The sequence below is a fragment of the Oryza brachyantha genome, chromosome 3 (assembly GCF_000231095.2).
Source record: "Oryza brachyantha chromosome 3, ObraRS2, whole genome shotgun sequence".
NCBI lineage: Eukaryota > Viridiplantae > Streptophyta > Magnoliopsida > Poales > Poaceae > Oryza > Oryza brachyantha.
This window is the reverse complement of record NC_023165.2, coordinates 9,090,814-9,114,662: the sequence shown is the minus strand read 5'-3', so window position 1 is coordinate 9,114,662 and position 23,849 is coordinate 9,090,814. Positions and strand designations below refer to the sequence as shown.

The window sequence follows — 23,849 nt, the reverse complement described above, 5'->3', positions numbered from 1 at the left end:
AACCGCGTGCACACACACACACAAAAACACGGACACACCAGCTGGTGACGGGGAAGACGAAGGGGGAAGGTGGTGGCGGTGGTGGGTTTGAACTAGGGGAGCGGCGCCGCGTGCGTAAGCAGCTTGCTTCCTTCGTCTTCGTGCTATTTTTTCCCCTTCGATAAAAAAAAGAAAGAAAAGGCTACCCGGTTTTTGAACAAAGGGCATGTTTGTGGAGTTTTTCGCAGCTGTAACTTCTCTCAAAAGCTGCTTCTATCAGAAGATGCTCCAAACGGTCCACAGCTTCTAAGAATCTGTAATGATATTCTGAAAAATAAACTAAGAATCCAGAACCTGAAAAGGCTGAGTTTAGCAACTTTTCTAATTCTCAGAAACTGGGTATCAAATATTCTCAGTCTAAAACTCGCCAAAAGGGCGTGGAAAGCGACGCCAGCCGGTGGGGCCTGGGGCGAAGACTGCTCAAACGGTAGGGTTTTTTCGTGGGAGGCCGCGTGGCGAGAGAAGGGGCGTGCCGTCCGATGCTGGCTAGGGCAAGCACGGACGGCCAGCGATCGGGGGCGGCGTTGATCCTTGGGACGTGGGGCCCACGCATGTGCCGAGGCCCGAGGAGACGTTTTGTTCGGCAAGGCCGGGCTAGCCCCACATGTCAGGTTCGTGCTAGCGCAAGGTCGGTGATGAAGCAGGCAGAGGCGCAGGGGCAGACAGAGCATGGGATCATCGCGCACACCCGTGGAGAGAAGAACATCGCGGTCGATGGGGGCGGAAGCGAGCAGGAGCAGCCAAGGCGTCAACCAGATGCGTAGCGGTGAAATCATGCCGTTTTAGTCAAGCGAATCACGTTGGATTTCCGCAAGGATTTGTCACCTACCCAGGTTTCCATGTTTTCACGGTGAATAAAAGCGAGCGAGTAATTGACTGACATAAACAAACCATACGGGAGAACGAGTCCATATTTATAATTTTTTTAAAGAAAAAGTCCATATTTATGAACCGCATGCCTGTGGTTAGGTGCTGGAATACGACGTGCTCGGGTTCGGTCGCTCCGGCTCGAGGAGTCTCGGGTTGATCGAGTCGGTGCGAGATTTTTCTCCTCGTACCGGAGTAGCCAGGCGCGATGTACTCGTGTGCACGTACGAGGGTCGAACCGGTCAGCCTGTGTGACTGTGTCCCGTGCGAGAAGTGCGGACCAGTCTCGGCTTGCTCAGGTCTTTGGTGCCTCAGCTCAACTGATTTCCGGCCCGAGTTGGCTCGTGCTCCCTTCCCTTCCTTTCGCTTTTGTTCCATCCGGGTCAATAGTTTATTTGCATTGGTTTATTCCGCTAGTCCGCCGCGACATGTGGACGTGGACTCACGTTCATGGCTCCGTGATTGCCGTTGATTCCGTCTCTGTGCGTGCGACATGAGGGGGGGTTGCTTGCCTGCTCTGGCCTGTGTGCCTGCCTCTCTCTCTCGTCGCCGGCTCGTCGCGGACGACTGTACGAGGCCCAGTTTCCCATCAGACACGAAAGCCAATATTATGGGCCTAAAGTTATTTCAAGCAAGGCCGACATTTGCAGGAGCGTACTAGGTAGCCCAGTTTGTGGAAGCCCCAATTAGAACAAGCCATTCAGAAAATAAAAAGTTCATGTACCTCCCTCGAGGCCTCCGCGATATACCGAGTTTGATTCACTTCCTACAACCATAAAACCTCCGATGAATGTTAAAAATGGGTCAATTCACCTCGCTTGGCTGTTTAAATTGCGTTTTCAACTGACATGATGTCCGCATAACAACCCGGCCATCAAAGAAATTTAGAAATATAGTATCCAGCAACATAGGAATTGAGGACAAAGGTGAGGAGGGGTACCTAGAACATGATCACCGTGGAAGACCTTTTCGTTATTAAATAATAGATACATACGGTCAAAGATAACAGGGTCCAATAAAAACTCTAGAGATAAAAATAAAATTCTAGACGATAGAATATTTATCTTGTACTCCAAGTTTCTATCCTATGTACTATATAAATATATTCACGATGATCAGTGTAATATACAACAGATCATAGTTTCTCTTTCATCCAATATTTTTCATGTGGTATCAGAGCCTAGATCCAAAAACTAGTTGTTGATTTTGGGTCTATATTGACACGCCGGCAGCAGCTCGCCGCCGACGAGTCCATCAACACGAAGACGACGACGCCAGCCATCCATCCATCGTCAATCAGCAAGATCGTTCTGGACAAGATCGTTCTGGTCAACTGTTCGACAAGACGAGGCCATGCATCCATCGTTCAACTCCATCTGTCTTCAATTTACACTGTCATCGCACGTCATAGTGTACGAATCTATTTTCTTTCAATTAGCTTATATGTAATCCTATATATTATTCAGAGATTAGATTTTTTTTCTAATAATTAGTATTAGATAAATTTCTTTTTAGCCACCATATATCATGTATAGATTAGATTAGTTTCTTCTAGCTTCAAAACCTCCTAAATTCTAGCGGCAGAAGCAAAGGTGCACGACATCGATCAACCAACAAGCAAGCACTACATCAAGCAGATGTGTCTTCATCGAGCCTCCATGTCCGCCTTCAACATGCATTGAAGTAACACCGCTGATGGTCTACATCAACATGGGAACAACATGACACCGCTTTGTCCACAACGATGGACATTCATCTCACGTTCTCTGATAGATATCTCTGCCAGACGCTTCATCGATGTCAGCATCAACCACGTCATCTATGACGGGCAAGACTGCATCAACTTGGCATCGGGTCAACAGCGTTATCTGACATCTGCAAGATGACCCAAGGGCATCCTCTGACATATGCAAAGACGCTTCCAACGGCATCCTCTAACATCTGCAAGGTGTCTCATCTATGATCGTAGCTCCGTCTTCAATTTTTTCGCCTTCGCCTATATGCGGCTACATCAACTACCATGTCGACAACGACCATGGCTACCACACGATCGGCTACCTCGACGAACATTACAACAAGTCATCCTCGACAACTCTAGTCAAAAGCATCCGTGTCATCGCTATCGTCCATGACGCTCCCGCTATGACTTGCGGAAGGGAATAGAGGAGAGAGACAAGGGACGACACAGAAGGGGATGCAGTCACCAATGTGGAGGACCGAGACGACACAGAAGGGGACGCAGTCATCGAGGTGGAGGATTATCCATCAGAGATGCAATTAATGATGGAGAAACAAAGAATAGAAGATGGTGAAACATAAGATTTCAAATTCAGTCGCAAACGTTCACTTCGCTCCCGTTATGACTGAGGGGGATGTTAGAGAATAGATAATACGGTTAGAGATAACAGAGTCCAATAGAAACTATAGAGAAAAGATAAAATCCTAGAGAGACACGATAGAATATTTATCAACTCCAAGTTTTTATCTCCTATGTACTCTATAAATATACTCACGAGGGTCAGTGCAATATACAACAGATCACAGTTTCTCTCCCATCCAATATTTTCCACATTCATTGCTGCCATACCTACTCCCTTCAATCAATTCCATAACCATTGTCGCTCGAGCTCCACGTCTGCTATGAAACACATCAAATGAATGCAGTCCCTAAGGCTAGCCTTTCCCTTTTGCTAAGTTGTTTCACCTACATCGGACATGGCGGGAAAGGAAGGCATAAGGACGTGCAAAGAGGGGGACGAGCTCAATGAAGGCAGCAACTGATGCACTGTATGAGCTCAAGCTAGGGACAATGAAGGACGATGCTAGTGTGAAAAGAGAGGGTGCGCCAACGAGGGAGAAGTTGAGTAAATTATTGAGCTCCATCGACCTATTTGGTATTGTGTTGGGGAATATGACACATGCATCCTCCTTCCTCTCAATGTCGATACTACCATCCTTCTCCTTTGTCCATTGGGCTTGTTGACCATAGCACAAATTTAGGCCCATCAACACCGTCAACCACAGCGTGACGCTTAGGATTGGCAAAGGGGCGGCCGGGACCGAGTTAGGAAAGAACGACCCCTTGGTGGGCTCCCATGGATCAATGCGACTCGCTGAGGATGTAGCGTGACGAAAGGCGTGGAGGTAGCGACCAACGACGTGGAACTGACAAAGGGTGCATTCTGGGTTGACTCCACGCCCACACAGGCAGCGGCGGAGAGGTTGAGCCGTCGAGGGGAGATGGGGGATAGCAGCAGTGACGATGGGAGAGAAGTGGAGAGAACAAAGATTGAAAATTAGGATAAGAGTTTATATATGCTTAGTAATTGGGTTGAATATATGGCAGTATATTGCATTTTTAGGCATGTGGAGGAAACTTCTTTCCGTCCTTAGCCCCGTTGGGGCGAACCCCCACCGAAGAAATTACCATCCCTAGTGACGTTGTGCCCCTCCTCTCCCTATTTGACCGGGTAGACAAGGAGTACCCCGTTCATAGCCTCTATTGTCGTTGTTGGTCCCTCTCTTTTTGCGAGGTGGGAGATTGAGAGAAAAGGAGATGAGAAAGGACGGAGGAAGAGAAGAGGGGAGGGAGAGAGGAAATTTTTTTACACCTTTTCTTTGATAGAATTACACCTGGGTCAACTTATATTTACTTTTATTTTTTTATGTAAGTGCCCAATAGGTTTGATATCAACACGAAAAACTACTAGGGCCATGTTCTTTTGTGGGTAAGTAACCGACGCGTAAGACGTAGCATTGTATTAACATATGATTATTTAATTATTAAATATACAAAATTGAAAAATAGATTGATATAATTTTTAATTCGATTTTTTAAAAAATTTAACAGTTTGGGAAGCATAAGGCAAAAATTGAGAGAAACTGGGTTAGTTAACCTAGATAAAGAACATGGCTAAGGTCATAATACCACATAGGACCAAATTATCATGAAAACCATCTAAAGGAGATAAATTTATCGGGTTTTAAAACCTGAAGAGCCTCCGTTCCGGTCTGCAGCTGGAGGACGTTAATCGAACTTGGTGGACAGTTTCAGTGAGGCAAAATAGATCATTTATCGTTCAGAAAAGTCCCCTCAACTTAGCCTATCGTCATCCAATTTGGGCTGCCGAACCATCATCCTCCAGAAGTCCATAGAAGCCCAACTGACGGCCTGAAGGACTGGCAGATTTGCAGCGACATATCTGTGTATTCGACGAAACAGGACTCCAGATAGGAATATAGGAAAGGAAACCGTATACGCCCTTTCGTTTTTGTGATCCATTTCCCTTTTTTGCTGGAATGCTCTTTCGTTTTTGTGATCCATTTCCCCTTTTGCTGGAATGTCCTGTTGCTACCACAAGGGAGCTTGCTGCGCTGGTCTGCAGCTCTGGACACTGCAACCTGAACAAACTGCACATGGACCTGTTGGGTTACTATATTTTATTGTCATACTACTGATGATGCCTAGGACTGCTCCAACTCAAGTTGTTTGACCAGTCAACTCAAGTTATTCCCAACTTCTAATCATAACCCAAGAAAATGGTTGAGCTGACGTATAAAGATACATACGGCCCTGTTTAGTTTCTAAATGTTTTTTTAAAATTTCACGTCAAATCTTTGATACATAAATCAAACATTAAATATATATGAACATTAAAACTAATTACATGGTTATGGAGGAAACCATGAGACGAATCTTTTAAGTCTAATTAGAATATAATTAGCCATAAGTGCTACATTAACCAACATAGGCTAATGACAGATTAATTAGACTCAAAAGATTCATCTCGCGGTTTTCAAGCAAAATCTAAAATTTGTTTTGTAAATAGAGTATGTTTAATACTTTAAATATGTGTTAAAAACTTGATACGATATTTTTGTAAATTTTTTTTCAAACTAAACAAGCCTTAAGCTCGATGCCCAGAATCAACGTACTACGGTCGAGCTTTAAAGTTTCAATAGTTGATCCTCTATTTTCCCAGTACTGCACTCGTTTCTTACGCCAACTCCACCTATATGGATAGCATACTATCTCCAACCATTCTAAAAAATAACTACTTTAATGATCTAGCTCTAGCAACTAGCTCATAATATAAATGACACTATAATTTATTCTCACTTGACATTAAAATATGTGCAAGAGACTATCTCTTGATTAAAAAATAACTTTTATCTCTCTTCTATTAAAAAATTATATAGTATATCTTATAAATAGCTTAGAGCAAGTACAATAGCAGGCTATAAGCCAACTATAAGCATATTTTAAAGAGATAAGAGGGAAGAGAGAAGAGATGTGGGCTACTAATTTGTACCCAGCTGCACACGGGCTCCAAAACAAAATATGTGTATGATATGTGGGACCATATATTGATATTTTGTAGGTAACTATTGTATGAATTGGCTATTAGATTGGCTATAGATGAATTGGAGCTAGTAGTTGGCTATACTAGTGAACTTGCTCTTGTAAATACTCATTGGAGGTGGTCTTAGATCATGTTTGTTTCCCTCTAACTTTTTGTAGTCTCTGTCATATCGAATGTTTGGACAATAATTAGAAGTGTTAAATATAGATTATTAATAAAACTCACCTTATACCCTGGACTATTTCGTAGGACAAATCTGTTGAGTCTAATTAGACCATGATTAGCGAATGTGATGCTACAATAAATATTTGCTAATCATGAATTAGTTAGGCTTAAAAAATTTGTCTAATAAAATAGCTTTTATTTATGCAATTAGTTTTGTTATCGGTCTACATTTAATACTTCTAATTCACGTCCAAACATCTGATTAAAATCACTGGATCTAAAAGCCATTAATATCTGGTAACTTGACTTTTAAATATTTATTCAAGCACTTGTCTTAGGGGGTGTTTAGTTGGTGAAATAAAAATTTTTGCATGTCACGTCAGACGTTTGACCAAATGTTGGAAGTGGCTTTTGGACACGAATGAAAAAATAAATTTCACGGCTGGCCTGTAAACCGCGAGACGAATCTTTTGAGCCTAATTAATCCATCATTAGCGCATGTGGGTTACTTTAGCACTCATAACTAATCACGTAATAATTAGGCTAAAGATTCGTCTCACGATTTCTTACGTAATTGTGCAATTAGTTTTTCGTTTCATCTATGTTTAATACTCTATTTAAATGTCCAAATATTCAATGTGATGTTTTTTGGGTGAAAATTTTTGGAAAATAAATAGCCCTTTATTTAGATTCTTTCTACAGATGTACTAGTAGAAAGGAGTTGCTACTACTGCCGTACTACTCAAAAGTCAAAACACCCTAAAATTTTTGCTTGTTTCCTGAAACGCAGATCACTTCGGCTTGCAAGGCCGGTCCAACGAGCACTAGTAGACAACACCGAACGAATGCCCGATGGTTCGTTTGTCGCTGCGCTGCGCTGCAGAGTGCAGACACACGCGGCTCGTCGCCGGCCGGCCGGCCGTAGCCGTACGCCTCGCCGTCCGGCACCTGTCCTCGCCCGCCTTGGATCCGCATCCCCTGTCGGTGATCGCGCACACTCGGGGCAGCCCGCTTCTGTTCCAACACGAGCAGCCCACCCCCCCCCCCCCCCCCCCCCCCTCGACCCCGCGCACGCCGCACGCGAGGGGACACGAACACAAATCTCCTCCGCCTCCGCGGCGCGCTGAGAGGCGAGATGGCATGACAAAACGCGGATCCACGCGCTTGCTCTCTCGCCGCGGTTCCATTGGCGTCGCCGGCCGGCGCCTCGCGCGGCTGGACACTAGTGCTAGATGCGCCCAAGTATCAAGGGCCCTACATGCAGTGTGCAGGTCGCTCGCCTCCGTCGTCCCGGCCCTCCCGGGCTATCTCTCTGTTTTTCTTTTTCTTTTCAGTCGCGATGCCGCTGTCACGTTGTCGGTTGATCGGTCACAGATCACGCAGTTTTATTAAGGTTTGCTCCGAGCTACTACTACAATGCTTTCCTACTATACATAATAAATATACACGCACCACTGTAGCTAGTGGCTGACTCCTGACTAGCTGTACGCCCCTGTACTACGTCCATGTTGGTAATGATGGGTTACGTACGCAAACTGTGTTGGCTTCTGCATGGCTCTGCCTCATGCGTGCCTCCGAGCATCCACCAGCCAGCCTCATGTGACGCTCGAGAACAAATTGGCGGGTGCGGTAAGCGGTGACACGAACGTCGGAGCTGTTCGAAACCGCATAGCGTGACAAAAAGGCTTAAAACACTTTTGCTTAGTTGCGACAAAACGAAGACAGAGGCATTTGAAATGGTAAATGATAAATGATAAAAGTTTTGGTGGCAAAAATTTTGATATTATATTTTTACAAGTTGGTGTTTAGAGGCATGTAAAAGTTACCTTTTTTGGCAAAAGTGAGAGGTGGTCCGTGTCCCTATGCACTTTTTGGTGAAATTTGCTACTCTGCACTCCAAATACCAAATACAAAGTTATCATTTTATTACCCTAGTATTTAGATCTATTTTACCAAAAAAAACTTTAAAATAGCAAAACTTTTACCATTTCGAAGAATCTAGACAGGGCCGAAGTAGGTGGCTGGCTGGGGCAGCCTGGGCTGGCCGTCGGCGTCGTCGTCGACAAACCTGCCTGTGATTGCTAGGTAATGTAACTCGATCGCTCGCTTGCACAGATGCGCCATGACATCGTGCGTCATCTTTGTTTTTTGTTTCTTTTTCCTAAAATGAGAGAGCGATCAGCTGTGCGAATCTTATAGCTCAGGCAAAACCTGCCATGAGCCGCCCATGACCGCCAATGTTATCGCAAGTATGAAATGGCGAAAGGAACTCCTCAACTTAAGCCTTGGTCTCATGTTCTATACGCTCTAATTAATTATCATTTCTTTAAGACCACCTTGATCTGCTCGCTGGGTCTTTATAGTTGATATGTTTAGCAGTTCATTAATTCGCCAAAATTCGCTAAAAATTCGAAAAATCAGGGTCTGCTTGGTTACCTGCCACAATTTATCGGTATAAGCGAACAAAAATTACCACACTTGCCTAAGTTGAGATTATCAATTCCTTTGCCACCCTAAGGCAAACAAAATAAAATCTTATCACACTTTTATGAGTCACTGATATGTGTGACCTAATTTATTGTAAGAGAATCTTGACATAAATGTAGATGCAACCAAACAGTTATCAAGTCAATCGAAATTGTTATAGTCGGAGTGATAAAATGTGGCAAAGTAAGTGGCTAGCAACCAAACACCTCTTTAGACTTCTCAAGCCACATTGAAACACTTCACTAGGATATGATTTTCAATGAATACATACCAAAATAAAAAATATATAAAAATCCTACAAACATATGATATTAGTAATATGAAGTGAAATCAAAATCATATCGGAAATACATATGCTCGCAATTTTTATTCCCATAGTTCTCCACATTTTACAATCCCTTTTTTCCATCTTTTACTCCCTCCGGTTTTTTATGATTGACATTGTTGATTTTTGAAACTATGTTTGATCATTTATCTTACTAAAAATTATATAGTTATTGTTTATTTTATTATGAATTATTTTATCTTAAATATACTTTATGCATGACTTATATTTTTTATATTTGCATAAAACTTTTGAACGAGACTAATGGTCAAATGTATGTCTAATAATTATATGCATCAAACGTAATTTAAACAATTGTTTAATTATCATTTTTTATGAATTATTTTATCTTGAAGATGCTTTACGCATGACTTATATCTTTTAAATGAGACTGAAAAAAAACTAGAGAGAGTATCATGCCTTTTACTTTTTTTTCACTCCTTTTATATTTATAATGGAATTTACTTGTTTCTCAAGCATTTGTTATTTCTAACCTTTATTCCACTATATGTCTATTTCAGAAATATATCACCAAATTTTGAGAAAACTTACGAATTTCAAGCAATCGCTCTCTCATTTTGCATCTTTCTTTTTTTTAAAAAAAAGTTCTACATTTCAGGGATTTTAGCATAATTTCATTCGCAATTTGCGGGCCACCTAAAGTGTAGACTCTAACTCTGGTTTTCGAACTTACTTCATAATTTCTTGAATTTAGTTCAAAATTCATGAATATTGTCAAGTCGCAATGGCTTGCATTTGAATGGTCAAACGAGATCGTAAACTTAACGCTGGTGGATGTTCATTCGCCGTCCGCTTTAGAGATCCATATACAAATGGCAGCCGTTAGTTGCATGATCGACGGTCAAGACTCAACGCAGATGCAGAGAGCGAGGTACTCGGACACAAAACAACTAGACGGCGTGAATAAATGGGTCCCCTGCAATCCATCAGCCCTACCACCATCATTTCTCAAACCCAGCATCAGCGAAGAGATGATAAGAGTCCAAGCATGGACCCTACGACCGCTCTGTTGCTGTTGCCACGCAGATGAGCTCGAGCCCCCCCCCCCCCCCCAATGGACTACTAATCAGGCCGTTATCAGGTGAGTAGGTGGCCTTGATCCATTTGTTCTTCCAGAAAATATCTGTCAAATCTTCCAACACGCAATTCTCATCCTCTCTGATCCTGCATGGTTGTCAGGTACCAACCATTTTCGGCTAGGATATTACAAGGCCATACCGCAGGGTCGTATGTGTCTCATGGTCCCCCGGGCTCGAGAAAGAATGCTGCAGTAGGATAGTGTCCTGACTGACCCCTGAGAGACGTACGAATTAAGCCAATATCCACTTGCAATTTGGAGGAGGGGGTTAGGATCTAAGCAAATGGGAGTAAGCACGGCGAGAAGAGAGCTCGCATGTGCGAAGCGGCAGTGCAGAGGAGAGAGCGGAGACCGCGGCGGCAAAGCGATCCAGCCTTGGATAAGCTGGCTCACAGCCTGGAACCCTGGACTCCTGCCACTGCAAGTGACTTCGCGATGCAGGGTAGGGACGACCACGGAACAAGCTCACCAATATTTCAGGCTCATTTTGTACGTAGTAACTAACACACGTGAATTTCACAAATCACAGACTAAAATTTCACACAAGTTTTTTTTAATCTTTGGGGGTTTCTACACGCTAATCAGAAACTCCGATGGATGATGGTTGGTAGGGAGACCAGGAGAGGAGTTCTCGTTTTGTTATGTTCAGTTTTGTGGAGAGTAGGTGCACCAAAATGTTTCAGCCTTATCCGCATACGTGCAATGCAGATCATGTGGCAACGGCAAGGGGCTAAGCTAACCCGACTTGTCCTTCCTGTATTATCTACGTCCTTCTTCTCAGCGGTCCATGGCATAAATGGGACATGAATGGCGGTATGCATGCAGGTGCATGCGTGCGTGGGGGCAAGGATTGGGGGCAAGGATTGATATGATACATTTGATATGCGCAAAAGATTTTTTTCTCTCTCCCTTAGATTAAGATTGGGTGACCTACAAATGGCAAGCATCCCACGGACGAGAGATACACGGTTGCAAGATCTTCCTGACGAGTGACGATAAGCTTCGGATGGAATCATTGGAGCATGAAAGGTGCTTGCATGCTTCGTTGATGGCTACACACTCGACGTTTTTTTTTCAGAAAGAATGGATGGTCGACGGACGGCATCACGGCAAGGACAGGCAACCATGCGGATTGCTTTGCTCCATTGCACAGGGAATGCCTAACCATATTGTTGCCTCGTCACCCAACCTATAGGCAGCATGATTGCACGCTTGAAACAGTCAAGAATCTCTTCGCCGTTGTTCACCGTACACCTCCAACACCAACAATAATGTAGCGGCAGCCACCGACATTCGAGCCATCGCTGACACAGGAAAAAATACCCAGAACATGGCTAGTACCGTGAGTGCGAGCCCTAGAAAACAACCCCGACCGCTCTTTCGTGGCAAGAGAGACGACGGAACGAGAGAGATGAGATCCGCCCAAACCCAACGCAACGCACAACAGCATTTTTTCCTATCCCCACGTTTGGAATCCCTCTCTTCTGGGCAACCATACCAACCTTACTGTAGCTTCTGATAATGAGAAGGGTCAACCATCCCAAAGGCCATATTTCCTCAGCAGCTTCACTATTCTACCCAAAGAACGTTGTTTAACTCGCGCGGCTCGGCGCAACGAGCGATCGGCCGACGGATCGAGGCGGCCGCGCACCTACCACCGCCGGCGCGGCGCGCGCGTCACTACGCACGCCACGTTACGCATCAAAATTTAGCTCGTGAGCAGCAGCGTGGCGATCGCGGAGGCGACCGGGCACGGCGACGCGGACATGCCAACCGACGAGTAGAGGAAGGCCAGGCCAGAGAGGAAGACCGCGCGCGCATGCCCATGACCAGCCGTGACATCGTCGGGCGGCGAGGACCACCCGCAGCTCGTTCTCTTCTCAAGGGCGCCACCCCGCGGCCCGGCCATCTCCATCCATCCATCCATCGCCCATCGTGTGGTAGCAATGGAGTATTGCGATACGGCTCTCTACAGTGCGCAGGAGAAGACATCGTCTGTGTTCTGTTCTGCAAATCTGCAATTGGCATACATTTTTTAGGGCTCCGGAAAGGCCATACCATTTTGTTTGATACTTTTGCCTTTCTACCGAGAGGAGAAAGACACAGAGTTTCGCCGGAGCCTTTTTGGTGATACAATACAGCAAGTGGCATTGCTAACCTAAAGGAGTAAAGGATACTAAGGACAGGCACAAACGAAATACTCTCCCCTAATAATATTAGCAACAAACGAAATCAGCATTGTCTGCAATTAATAACGAGCTTGATTGAGAGCATGAATGAGAAGACAAGGACATTTAGGTGCGACGGACTCTCCAGTACGAAAACACCACCAGTCGTCAATCAGATGCTGATTAGCTTTAGCTTTACCAATAAAATCAGCAGCAGCAGCATGTACCTGTCAGAAACCCCCACCCAGGACCCCCCAAAAAAATAAAAAATAAAATAAGAATCCAAGACACGCGATCGCAAGTCACGCAATAAGAATCAGCAGCTAATTTCCCTTAGCTTTACCAATAAAAACGCGATCGCAAGTCACGCAACGCAGTAGATTCACGGCGAATCAGAATTACGAACAAACACCAGCTTCAAACGCCAAGCACAAGAAGAATCCAAGATGTAAGCAGGTGATTAGCCACGGGTAAAGTCAGAAAAGAAAAGAACCCGTCGGTTAGACCATCCCTTTCGCGCGAACCACACCACAGCGCGCGCCCCCTGGCACGGGCGGAGACCGACGCGTGTGGCCGGGCCGGGCGGCGAGCCGCGAAGGGGTGGAGGCCCACCTGGCAGCGAGAGGGGACCCCCGCCGCGCGACGATTCCAAGTACCAGATGACACGAAATGTTTTCTTCTACAATCTTCGCAGCCTGGCTGGGAAAAAAATGTATTTTGTAATTTTGGTTTGGACGCATTTAGCGGAGGGTGACAAGTAGATGCTTAAGTGCGAGCTGGCAAGGACAGTGAGATGATCAATCAGGAAAAACAAACAAAAGGTTCTTGACGCTGTAGAGTTGTGGTGAAGATGAGGTGATATGATCCGAGGGGTTATGTTTATGCGAAAAGGAAAGAGGAGAAAAGAACAGAGAAGAAAAGAAATCCTTGATGGCATTGGCAATGCGAGATGGGAGGAGGAGCACAATAATGATTTTTTGCAAAAGAATAAAGCGGCGAGAGAGAGGGTGTGTGTGTGAGCCGAAGTGGTGAGGCCCCACCGGAAAGGACCCCCGAAAAAGAAACGATCTTGGGCGGTAGCTCACAGGTCCCGTGTTGCCCGCCCCCACCGGCCATCTCCGTCTCCGTCTCCCTCTCCCCCCTTTAATCCTCGAGAGCTTAACGGCAACGCCCCCTCCCTCTATAATTATCTCCTGCAACTGCAAGTGCTTAATCTCGAAATGCTTGTTAGTGTCAGCTCGTGCACGGCCACAAAGACGAGGATTCCAAGTTACTCTTGTCCCGCGATTGCGATTTGGGATCGTCTTTGCGAGTGTCTTTGTTGCGGTGAAACCTGTTGATGGCAGTGATGGTGAGTGGTGCTGCATTAGATTGACTGACTCTTCTGGGTGCTGGATGGGTGGATCAGCTGCGAGGGTGAAGCTGAAGGTGAAACATATTGAGATTGGAGAACAGAAGAACCAGTGAAGAACACATAGTGCTGCTGCAATGTCTATTTCTCTGTGCTTTTATTTATGATGATGGCCGCAAGCCTTGCAACCATGTAGAGTAGGATACAAATGACCTCTTTTTTTAGTAACAAAACGATCAAAAAAAGTGGAAGAAGAGATCACTAATACCAACAAGAACAATCTAACACAAAGGCATTTAATTGAACAGAACAAAAGAAAAAAATAAAATGAAGAAAAATAAACATGTAGGTGTTTGAACAGGTAATGGTGAAGAAGAATTGAGGGCTCAGAATTTGTACGGGGTCGGCGAAAGAAGAAAAAGAATCATCTTTAGTGTTGCAGTTACCGGGACTCCGCCGCGGCGGAGGCGGCGGGGCCGTACAGGTCGAACGGCGCCCAGAGCGCGTCGAGCGGACACGGCCGCCCGGCGCCGAGCCGCGCCCACGGCTTGCCGGAACCGGACCAATGCAGCAGGCTCACCGGGCCTGGGTGGAGGTCGCGGCAGCTGCCGAACACGTTGTCGCCGCCGAGGCCGTGCTGGTTCCACCGGTGCTCGATCGGCGCCACGTGCCCCGCGAACACCAAAAGGAAGGGCGGCAACGAGCCCAGCTCGTAGATGCGCCCCGCCGGCGACTTCTGTATCTCCATCCACCGCTCGATGCGCCTCGTGTAGCCCGTCCGCCGCCACCGCGCGAGGTCGAGAACCATGACTCCCGTGTTGAAGTAGCACGGCCGGCGCCCCGCGAACGTTCCGGCGAACTGTTTTTCTGACCAGAACCGGTCGGTGAAGTACTTGGTGAAGTTTGCGTGGCAGTACTCCGGTGCGCCGACGGTGCGGCCGCCGAGGTCCGTGCGCCAGAGCTTGGCGACATCGTCGACGACGACGAGGTCGGAGTCGAGGTAGATGACTCGGCGCACGCAGGGCTCGAGCAGGTCGGCCAGGTAGTTGCGGGCGTAGTTGAGTGGCTGCTCCAGGGCCTGCCTCACCGACGTGGAGATGAGGCCGCGGACGCGGTCGGGATCGAAGTAGTAGACCTTGAACTGGAGCTGCGGAAACACGGCGCGGACGAGGTCGCCCAGCGCTGGGTCGGAGACGAGGAAGTGGAAGAAGACGCTCTCAGGGCACATGGCGTGCTGCACCACGGAGTGGACCGCGGCGACGGAGCCCCTGAGGTACTCTTCATCCAGCGTAATCGCGATGTGGACGAGCGAGGGGTCACAGACATTGCCGGTGGCGTTGCCGCAGTCAGCGGCATTGCGAAACGCGGGGGCGCGGCGGAAGGCGAGGCCCCTGGCGCCCCCCGCGATCTGGCCAGGGAAGCGGACGTGGCTGTCAAACTGCGACGACCTGATGGCCTCGGCGGGCGGGAAGGACTGCAGCGACGGCGACAGCACCACCATAACCATGGCGGCGGAGAAGAACCCCGACACCCGCGCCGCCCACAGCATCGCGCTCACCCTCCCGCAGCGCTGCCACCGCTTCCTGCCGCCGCCGCCGCGGCTGGGCTTCGTCCACCCCAAGACGCCGTGCAGGCGCGCGATGGCGTCGTCGAACGGCAGCGCGGCCGCCAGATTGTATCCCCACTCCCAACAAGAAACCGACCGCGAGCACGGCGGAAGAAGCAGCGGCGGCGGTCTCCCCTCACCTCAATTGCATCGCCTCGCGCTCCCCGGGCTGGTGGATCGGCGCGTGGAGTGGGGGAGAAGCGAGGGGGAATCCATGCGACGCGAGGGGGCGAGGTAATGGGGGTGGGGAACAGCAGCAACAACAACAACAACACCACCAGCAGGAGGAGGCAGCACCCACCAACCCACCACCGCGGCGGCAGGCAGGCAGGCAGGCGATTTCCTTCTTCCCCCGCTCCTCCTCCTCCTCCTCTCCTCACCGCAGCTCAGCCTCTTCCGCCCCCTTGCTTATTGTATCCGCCGATGCTGCCGCTGCCGCTTCGGTTTTGTTTATTCACGCGCTGCGATTTTGGGGATTCGGGCGCTCTCTCGCCTCGCCTCGCCTCGCGCCGTGCCTGGCTGCCTCCTCCCCTTTCCTTTTCCTCCCGGCTTTGAGAAGGCAGCGGAGTGGGAGAGGACGAGCTGGCGGCAGCGGCCGTAATAGTCACCGTCAAGCTGATCTCTTTTTTACTGCTCTTAAGCTAGATATTGATCTACTGTTTTTGTTTTTTGTTTCTCTTTCTGGTAACGAGTAAACAGATTTCGCGCGACATTTGGGAGTTGTTGCGAATTTCAGCTTTTAATCTGGCTCAACACGTTTTCTATCGTTTTAATGCTTATCGTTTTTATTGGATAAGGAAGTTGAGTTTAGGAAAGTACTTATCGTGAAAGATATCCAGCCGAATTGGTTTCTGGCATGGGGAGATAAATTCTATCACCCTGATCTCAATACAAGCCTAAAATGACCGTATCAGATTTCCAGCTACTCGTCTTTGTTCTTCTATTTATTTTATTTTTGTGGGTGTGGGGTTCTTTCGGCTTCCATTTGTAGGCTGAACCATTTGCACTACCCGTTCAAACATATAGTTATTGCTAAGAAGTCTTCGTCAAATGTTGTACCGAACGAAAAAAATTATTTGAACATTTATGACCCCAGCGAAGTAAACGGCGGCTTGACAGTGAAAAAAAGAAATGGGGACAAGATGTTAACATGACAGAGAATGAGGTTGATCCACTAATCTTGCGATGGCACCCATCTTGACTATCATAACTCGTGCAGAAATGAGAAAACAAAAGTATGATACGTAGTACATGTGTAGACACGTCGAGGACATTATTAGTTTTCTTTAATCCAGAATCACAGTTTGCAACTCTTTTCCGAAATGTGAGTGCACGCTGATCACGATCGGCCAACGGAAACAAGGCCACATGTCGCTCGCGCGGAAAAAAAAAAGAAAAGAAACATGTGCGTAAATCAACTGCATCTGCAACCATCTCCGGGAAAGAAAAAAGAAAAGCCCAGTAAAATCTCGAGTTCTCATTTCTCAACGATTTCTTTAACTATTATCACCTCCTGAACTCAACTACATCCTCGCGTCGACCGTTGACTATCCGCCGGAACCGACGCCCGCTCACGACGAGACGGAGATACCGTCCGCCGCTGCGAATTTTCAAGGCCAGTTTTAGCAGCTGCTGTACTACCGTCGTGCAGCCTCATCTTTTTTCTTCCTTTTTACGTGTATAAACCAAAAATATAAACTTTTAAAGTTAAAAGTTATTTTTATGTTTTTATCGTAGTTTAGGTTAGATCGCTAAAACCGAGTACATAAAAATTTTATTTATAAATTATTATTACCTCTGTTTTGTAATGTAAGATGTTTGATTTTTTTAATGTTTAACCATTCGTCTTATTTAAAAATTTAATTTAAATATAAAAAATAATAAGTCGTGCTTAAAGTTCTTTTGACAATAAAGTAAGTCACAAGCAAAATAAATAATATTTTCATAATTTTTTGAATAAGATAAAGGGTCAAAAATTATAAGAAAAAAAATCAAACATCTTATATTATAAAACGTTATATTATGAAACGGATGATGTATTTTTTATAAATATATTGTATAACTTTTTCCATCGCTACGTCAACCATGCACGTTTCCCCCACCAGCGTCCCAACGTGCGTGCGCGCGTAGGTGGAGCGAGGAGAAAGGCGCGGTCCAGCTCGACGCCGCCGCGGCCATCCAAGGCGCCGTGTCACCGCCAGGTGGGTCACCGGCGGCAGGGACACCTGGACGGACCCGCTCTGCGGCGGGCTGGCGTCACCGCCGGCGCCAGGCTGTAGGCATGGGCTCCGTGGGTGGCAACCTCGAGATCGGTGACGTGGACGCTTGGGCCCTCCTCCAGGCGCCGACACGTGTCCGCAGGGTGAGCTTTTGTTCCTCTTCCTCCTCGCTCCTGCGACGTGCTGGGTTGTCTTTCCATGTATCTACAGGCATTGGAATTGTGCTACGGACAGAAGAAGAGGAGGAAAAATAAAATGGATAACGAATTCAAAGACAGCATGCTTCTGCACTACAGCTGGCCTCGACAATGCCATTACCTGTCGCTCTGGAGTTGTAAAGTTGCCACGAACGATTATTTTGACAGGACCTTGTCTTTTCTACGAGAGAAACCCCAAAAAATTCCGCTTGTAATATGCAGTTACGCACAAGCAGAATTTTTTTGGTAGGCCTACGATCATGATGCTTCTAGGGTGGTGTTTAGTTTGTAAAAAAATTTTACAAAAACATCATATCAAATTTTTGGATTCATATTTGAAGTATTAAACATAGTCTAATTACTAAACAAATTTTAGATTCCGGCTGGAAACCTCGAGACGAATTTTTTGAGCTTAATTAATATGTCATTAGCACATGTTGGTTACTGTAGCACTTATGGCTAATCACTTTCTAATTAGGCTAAATGATTCGTCTCAAGATTTCTTCCGTAACTGTGCAATTAGTTTTTGATTTATCTATGTTTAGTGTTTTATTTAGATGTTCAAAAATTTGATGTGATGTTTTTGGAAAAAAAATTTTGGGAACTAAATAAGGCCTAAGTACAGGCTTATCCGGTCCGTTTTGATCATAAGACCATGATGATGGCAGCACTAACTACTACTCCTTATTGGCAGTGACAACTGACGGGATTAATTGACTCGGACAGAGCTTCAGACTTTCAGTTCATGGCACCAACTCAATGTCTGAATCCAACAACCCTCCATGTGGTGCCCCTGATTAATTTCACGCAGGTGCTCATCCTTTTACATGGTCCTTGACCTGAGGCGAGGTTTGAGCTGTTCAACTCTGCAAATGAGCAATTGACTTTAGGCAAGGCAATTTGCAAGCTCAATTAATCAGTACTTCAGTAGCATATCATGTTCTCTTTCTCCAATTGATGATTGGGCTAACCGGCTAAGGGCAAAAAATGAGAAGAAAAGAGAGCAGAGGCTGGCAAGGCACTCGGCGAGTTCAGCAGCGAAATTCCCAGGAATAAAGCAACAGGGAGAGTGGGCACATGGTGAGTTCTTGGGTGCAAAGGTAGGTACATATCCTTCAGTGGAGGCATCAGCTTCCAGTCTTCTAGATTGCCAAACAGCCAGAAACATGCAGGTGCAGCATGATTCTGATTCCACTTGGCAATTAGCTGGTCTTGCCTTTCAGCGAAGGAAATGCAACGCAAGATGCCTTGTTTCCTCAAAACGGAGATGCGAGAACCTGAGCATCTTACCGTTTTTTTTTTTTTGTTGTTTGGGGTCTCTGAAGAAATATATAATTCCAGTCATGTTCTGCTTTGTTCAATGATTGAGAGCTTGCAGCCGGAAGTATATTCGACCTAGTTATTGCACGGAAGACTTTAATGGGCCTTTTAGTTTGGTCAAAGATGGCCCAGTTGACAATGTGTCATGGTGCACACAAAGTGATTGTGGGCTGGTTCTTACATAATTGTCTTGTCCTCGACCAAGCAGTCATCGTCTCCGGCGCCGGCGCCGACCACTCGTCGTCGAAGTTTGCCTCTACTCCTTACATTTTTTTGGTAGTGACTGGTGAGCACTGAGCAGCCTTTCTACCCTATCTCGTAATCTCCGATCAGGTTTGGTTTTTTACAGTTTTACGCGATGGCAGGTACATCCTCCGCGAGAAGGCTGCAGCCGGCGGTTGGAGCCCAACCGTGATATCTGGCGACGGCCGGCGCGGGGCGAGGAGACGAGAGGAGCGAACAGAATGGGCCGTCGACGTTACGGGCCTGCTAATAACGTGTTACAATCCAAGTCTGCGCAAAAGAAACTGTGACAAAATTGCCAGTCCAGCTCAACCTGAAACGTCCACCAAACCAAATTAGGCCCACACATGAAAATGTGCAGTTTATCTCCCTCAACAATGGACCAAATCTGTTTCAGCAAGACTGCAGACGGACGATCGTCCGGACGGGAGAAATTAGTGAGTCCTAAAACATCGGTTTTATCACTTTATAAGAAAGAAACCGGATACACTAAAAAATCGTTATCTGTCACGCCCGAAGTTTTATCCCAAGCCTAAATATGTAAAAGAAATTCGTAAATAACAATTGGCTTAATTAACTCAGGAAAAATCCCTCTAAAAGAACCTAATTCAATTAAATCGAGGCTCGTAAATCGACTAACCGGATTTAAATTCAAATTGCAGAAGTATAAAATTTGGCCAAACAAATTAATTTAAAACTCGGCAAAAGTGGGGCTTTCCTTTTTCCCTCCTTTTCCCTTTTTTTTCCTTCCTTCTCAAATTGGGCCGAAGTCCAATTTTCCTCCCTTCCTTTTCTTTTTTTTCTTTTTCCTCTCCTCCTTCCCGTGCCGGCCCAGCCAAGCCGGCCCATCTTCCCGCTCGGCCGGCCCAGCCGACCGGCCCCTCTTCCCGTGCGCGCCTCCTCCCTCCGCTTGGGCCGCCACTCGGCCCAGCTCGCGCGCCGCGCTCGCCCGTGTAGTCCGCGTCGCCTCCCTCCTCCCTCGAGCCACTGACAGGTGGGGCCCACCTGTTAGCGACCGCGCTCTCGCCAGCTCGCCCGCGCCGCGCCGGCCGAGTCCAAGTCCGCCGCCGCGCCACAACGGCCGCCGCCGAGACCTCGCCGCGCCCGACTTGGTCTCCAACCTCCGCCCCCCCCCTAGCCGGCGCCGCCACCCTATAAATCCCCACCGCCGCCGCGCCGTCGCCCACTTTTTCCTCTCCGCCCAAGCCACCGCTGTGCCCCGCCGTTCGCCGCCGCCGTTCGATCTCGCTGCCGGCCGTCCTTCGTCGCCGTCCAGCCGCGTCATCGCCTCCACCTCGACGTCGCCAAGCTTCCCCCGGCTTCCGTCGCCGCCGGTGGGCACCCCGCACCCTTCGCCGCCCCTTCATCCTCTCCACCGCCGCGTCCCGTCGCTCCGCCGCCGTCAGCCGGTCTCGCCACCGAACGTCGCAAGCCGCCGCTCATCCGCGTCTCCACCTCCGCCTCATCCTCGCGGACTTGCTGCCGTCCTCCGTCGCCGTCGGTGAGCCCTCCCCTCCTCTCTTCCTCTCTTTTTTCCACCGTCGCTGGGTCCCCTCGCCGCCGCGCCGTTGCCAGGTGCCGTGCGCTGCCGCCGCGTCGCCGCCGCATCTCCGCCCGGCGTCGCCGTCACCACGCGGTCGCCGAGCCATCGCTGCCAGCACCCGCCATCGCCTCCACCTCCCGGCGCCATCGCCATCGCCTCGGACCGTGCGATGCCGCCCGCCGCCTTGCGTCGCTCGTCGCCGTCACCCCTCCACCTGCCGTCTTCGTCGCCTCGCCGTCGCCGTGGTGGCTCCGCCGCCGCTGGAGCGCCGCCGAGCCCGGCGCGTTGTCGCCACTTTTTCCCCGTGCCGGCGCCGTCCTCCGTTGCCCTCCTCTTGGTGCGGCCGCCATCTCCGTTGTCGCCGCCGGTCGCGCCGTCACCGTCGCGCTCGTCGCGTCGTGGCCGTGGCCGAGCCGCGCCGTCGCCGCCCGCCACTGCCGCTCGCTCGTCGCCGGCGTCGCCTTCCCCTCTCGGCCGAGGCCGCCTCCCCCTCCTCTCTGTTCCAAGGTCGCCGACAGACGGGCCCTACTCGTCTGCCGGTCCCCTCCCTCTCTCCTCCCCGGGCCCCACTGTCAGCCTCTCCTCTCCCCTCTCTCCCACCGGCAAGTGGCCCCCACCTGTCAGCCGTCAGCTCCTCTCTCCTCGCTAACGTCAGCAGCCCCATTAATTGCGCAATAATTCAATTAAGGTTTTCTGTTTAGTTTAAAAACACAGATAATCTTCTAAAATTCATAAGTAATTCATCTAGTCTCCGTTTAGGTCCATTCAAATTTCATTAAATTCATAAAATTGCCAAGAATCCATTAAAAATAGTTTCTTTCTCTGTTTTAGTAGTTTTATAGCCTGTTTTGCTTGTTTTGCCTTGTTTGTCGTAGGTTTTGACCCCGTTGCAGCGCCGTTCGTTCTCGAAGTCGTCGCCGAAGTTCCTCGTGGGTCTAAGCAAGGCAAGTGGCACCCTTCTTTGATCATATTGAACCTATGATTATAAAATCCCCCGCTTTTACATTCAAACATGCATTGTTTTGTGCAAATCTATTTATTGTATTGGGCTATTACCTTTATATCCGTTGATTCCCACTTATTATTACTGTCATCCCAGGGTTAATTTGACTAAACTTAGGGTTAGTCAATGCTTAGCCATGCTTAGTTCAACTAGCTCACCAATTATCATTTAATTACTGTTGCACTTTGATAGACCTTTAATGGTTGTAGTCATTATTAATATCCCGTTGAGGATCAATACAACTAAAATATTGCTTATGGTGGGCTGTGGGTGCATGGTTTTGAGAGTCGTGCCCATGGCAATTAAGGACCGGCTCTCAGGAAACCCTGAAGGTCTTACACGTACTAACCACAAGCCAGAATGGGAAACGGTGAGACCCGTAATCTAGCTTGTCCCTATTTGACGTACCGAGGCAAGGGTAGGCGTGATGGAGTATGGACGGGCAATCGTGGTGTAACGAAAGCCTCTGCTGCTTCCGGATCTACCAAGGCACAAGAGGGGACTGCCCGACTTGGTGTAAAGGAGGGGGTGAAACCTGAAGTGCGGTGCGATTGTCTAGGGAGGGTTAGGTGAAAGGTCTTATGATGGTTTCCGTATTGAGGTATCGTGGTGATACGTTGGGGCATGGTAACATGCTTGGGAGCCGTATCTTGTGGGTAAAGTTGTACACCTCTGCAGAGTAAAACTATTCGAATAACCGGGCCCGCGGTTATAGGGCGAACTGACAGATTCACTGGGATTAGTTGAACCTTTTATAATTGGATTAATCTTGGAACCGGTTTGACCCTGCGCAATGTGGTGTAACGTTGGCAGTGGTTTGGGTCTGTCGCAACGTGGTTTAACGTTGGGCAGTGGGTTGACCCTGTCGCTACGTGGTGTAATGTTCGACAGTGGTTTGGGCCTGTTGCAATGTGGGGTAACATTGGACAGTGGATGATTATTTTAAATGTTTACTTTACTTTTATTTCAGTCTATTTTATCTACTGTTTTGCTAAATTACTGCAGTTTTGTGCAATTTAACTTTAGCCTATCTCTTGATACCCTATTGCATTCATTATTCTCCCTCTCTTGGGTGTTACTCGTTGAGTACGGTGGTTTGTACTCAGCCTTGCTTAACTTTTTTCCCACCAGCGCAAGTGCCAGAGAAAGTACCAGCGTTCCAGTCAGAAGGTTGTTCCGAAGGTTGAAGTGAGGTTCAGTCCGCCGTCGAGAATGCCTGTGGTGTGGAGCCGTCATCGCCAGCTGAAGCTGAAGATTAGATGGACTAGTCTCGTTTTTCTTTTTCCGCTGCATTTCAATAGATAATTGTTTTTATTTGTTTTTAAGTCATGGAACTATGTATTGATTTGTCATAGTGTGTACTCGGGCTGATGCCTAGACCGAGATTTAATGCATGCTGTTGTTAAGAAATTTGGTGTAAATTTCTGGGCGTGACATTATCCTACGATACCTTTGGCTGAAATCCGCGAAAACGTTACAGAAAGAACATCACGCGTATGTATAGTGACTTTCGTCTATAAGTATTTTATTGTTCGATCAAACTTGTATAAAATGGCAGAAATATTGTTTACAAATTTTTACAGTTCACCAAATCTTATTCTAAACTTTAATATTTACGGCCTAAAGAAAATATTTATTGTTTACAATTTTTAATGTTCATCAAATCTTATCCTAAACTTTAATATTTATGATTATATTAGCAATAAATTCTATTTAGTGATATCAGTTGTATAATTATACGTCGACTTGTCATTCTACCATTAGCACTTCATCTATTTCATGTTACAAGTCACTTTGGTGAAGTTTGATCAACTTTATGGAAAATATAGTAAAGTTTGATCAACTTTATAGTAA

The 23,849-nt window shown here is 47.3% G+C and overlaps 1 protein-coding gene across 1 annotated transcript; it reads right to left on the bottom strand.

Moving 5' to 3' along the window:
* Window positions 1-13,978: 13,978 nt before the first annotated feature.
* Window positions 13,979-16,154, bottom strand: LOC102721632 (probable galacturonosyltransferase-like 7). The gene has a single exon (XM_040522422.1). The coding sequence runs from the start codon at window positions 15,411-15,413 to the stop codon at window positions 14,307-14,309; it is 1,107 nt and encodes a 368-aa protein (XP_040378356.1). The 5' UTR covers window positions 15,414-16,154; the 3' UTR covers window positions 13,979-14,306.
* Window positions 16,155-23,849: the final 7,695 nt, after the last annotated feature.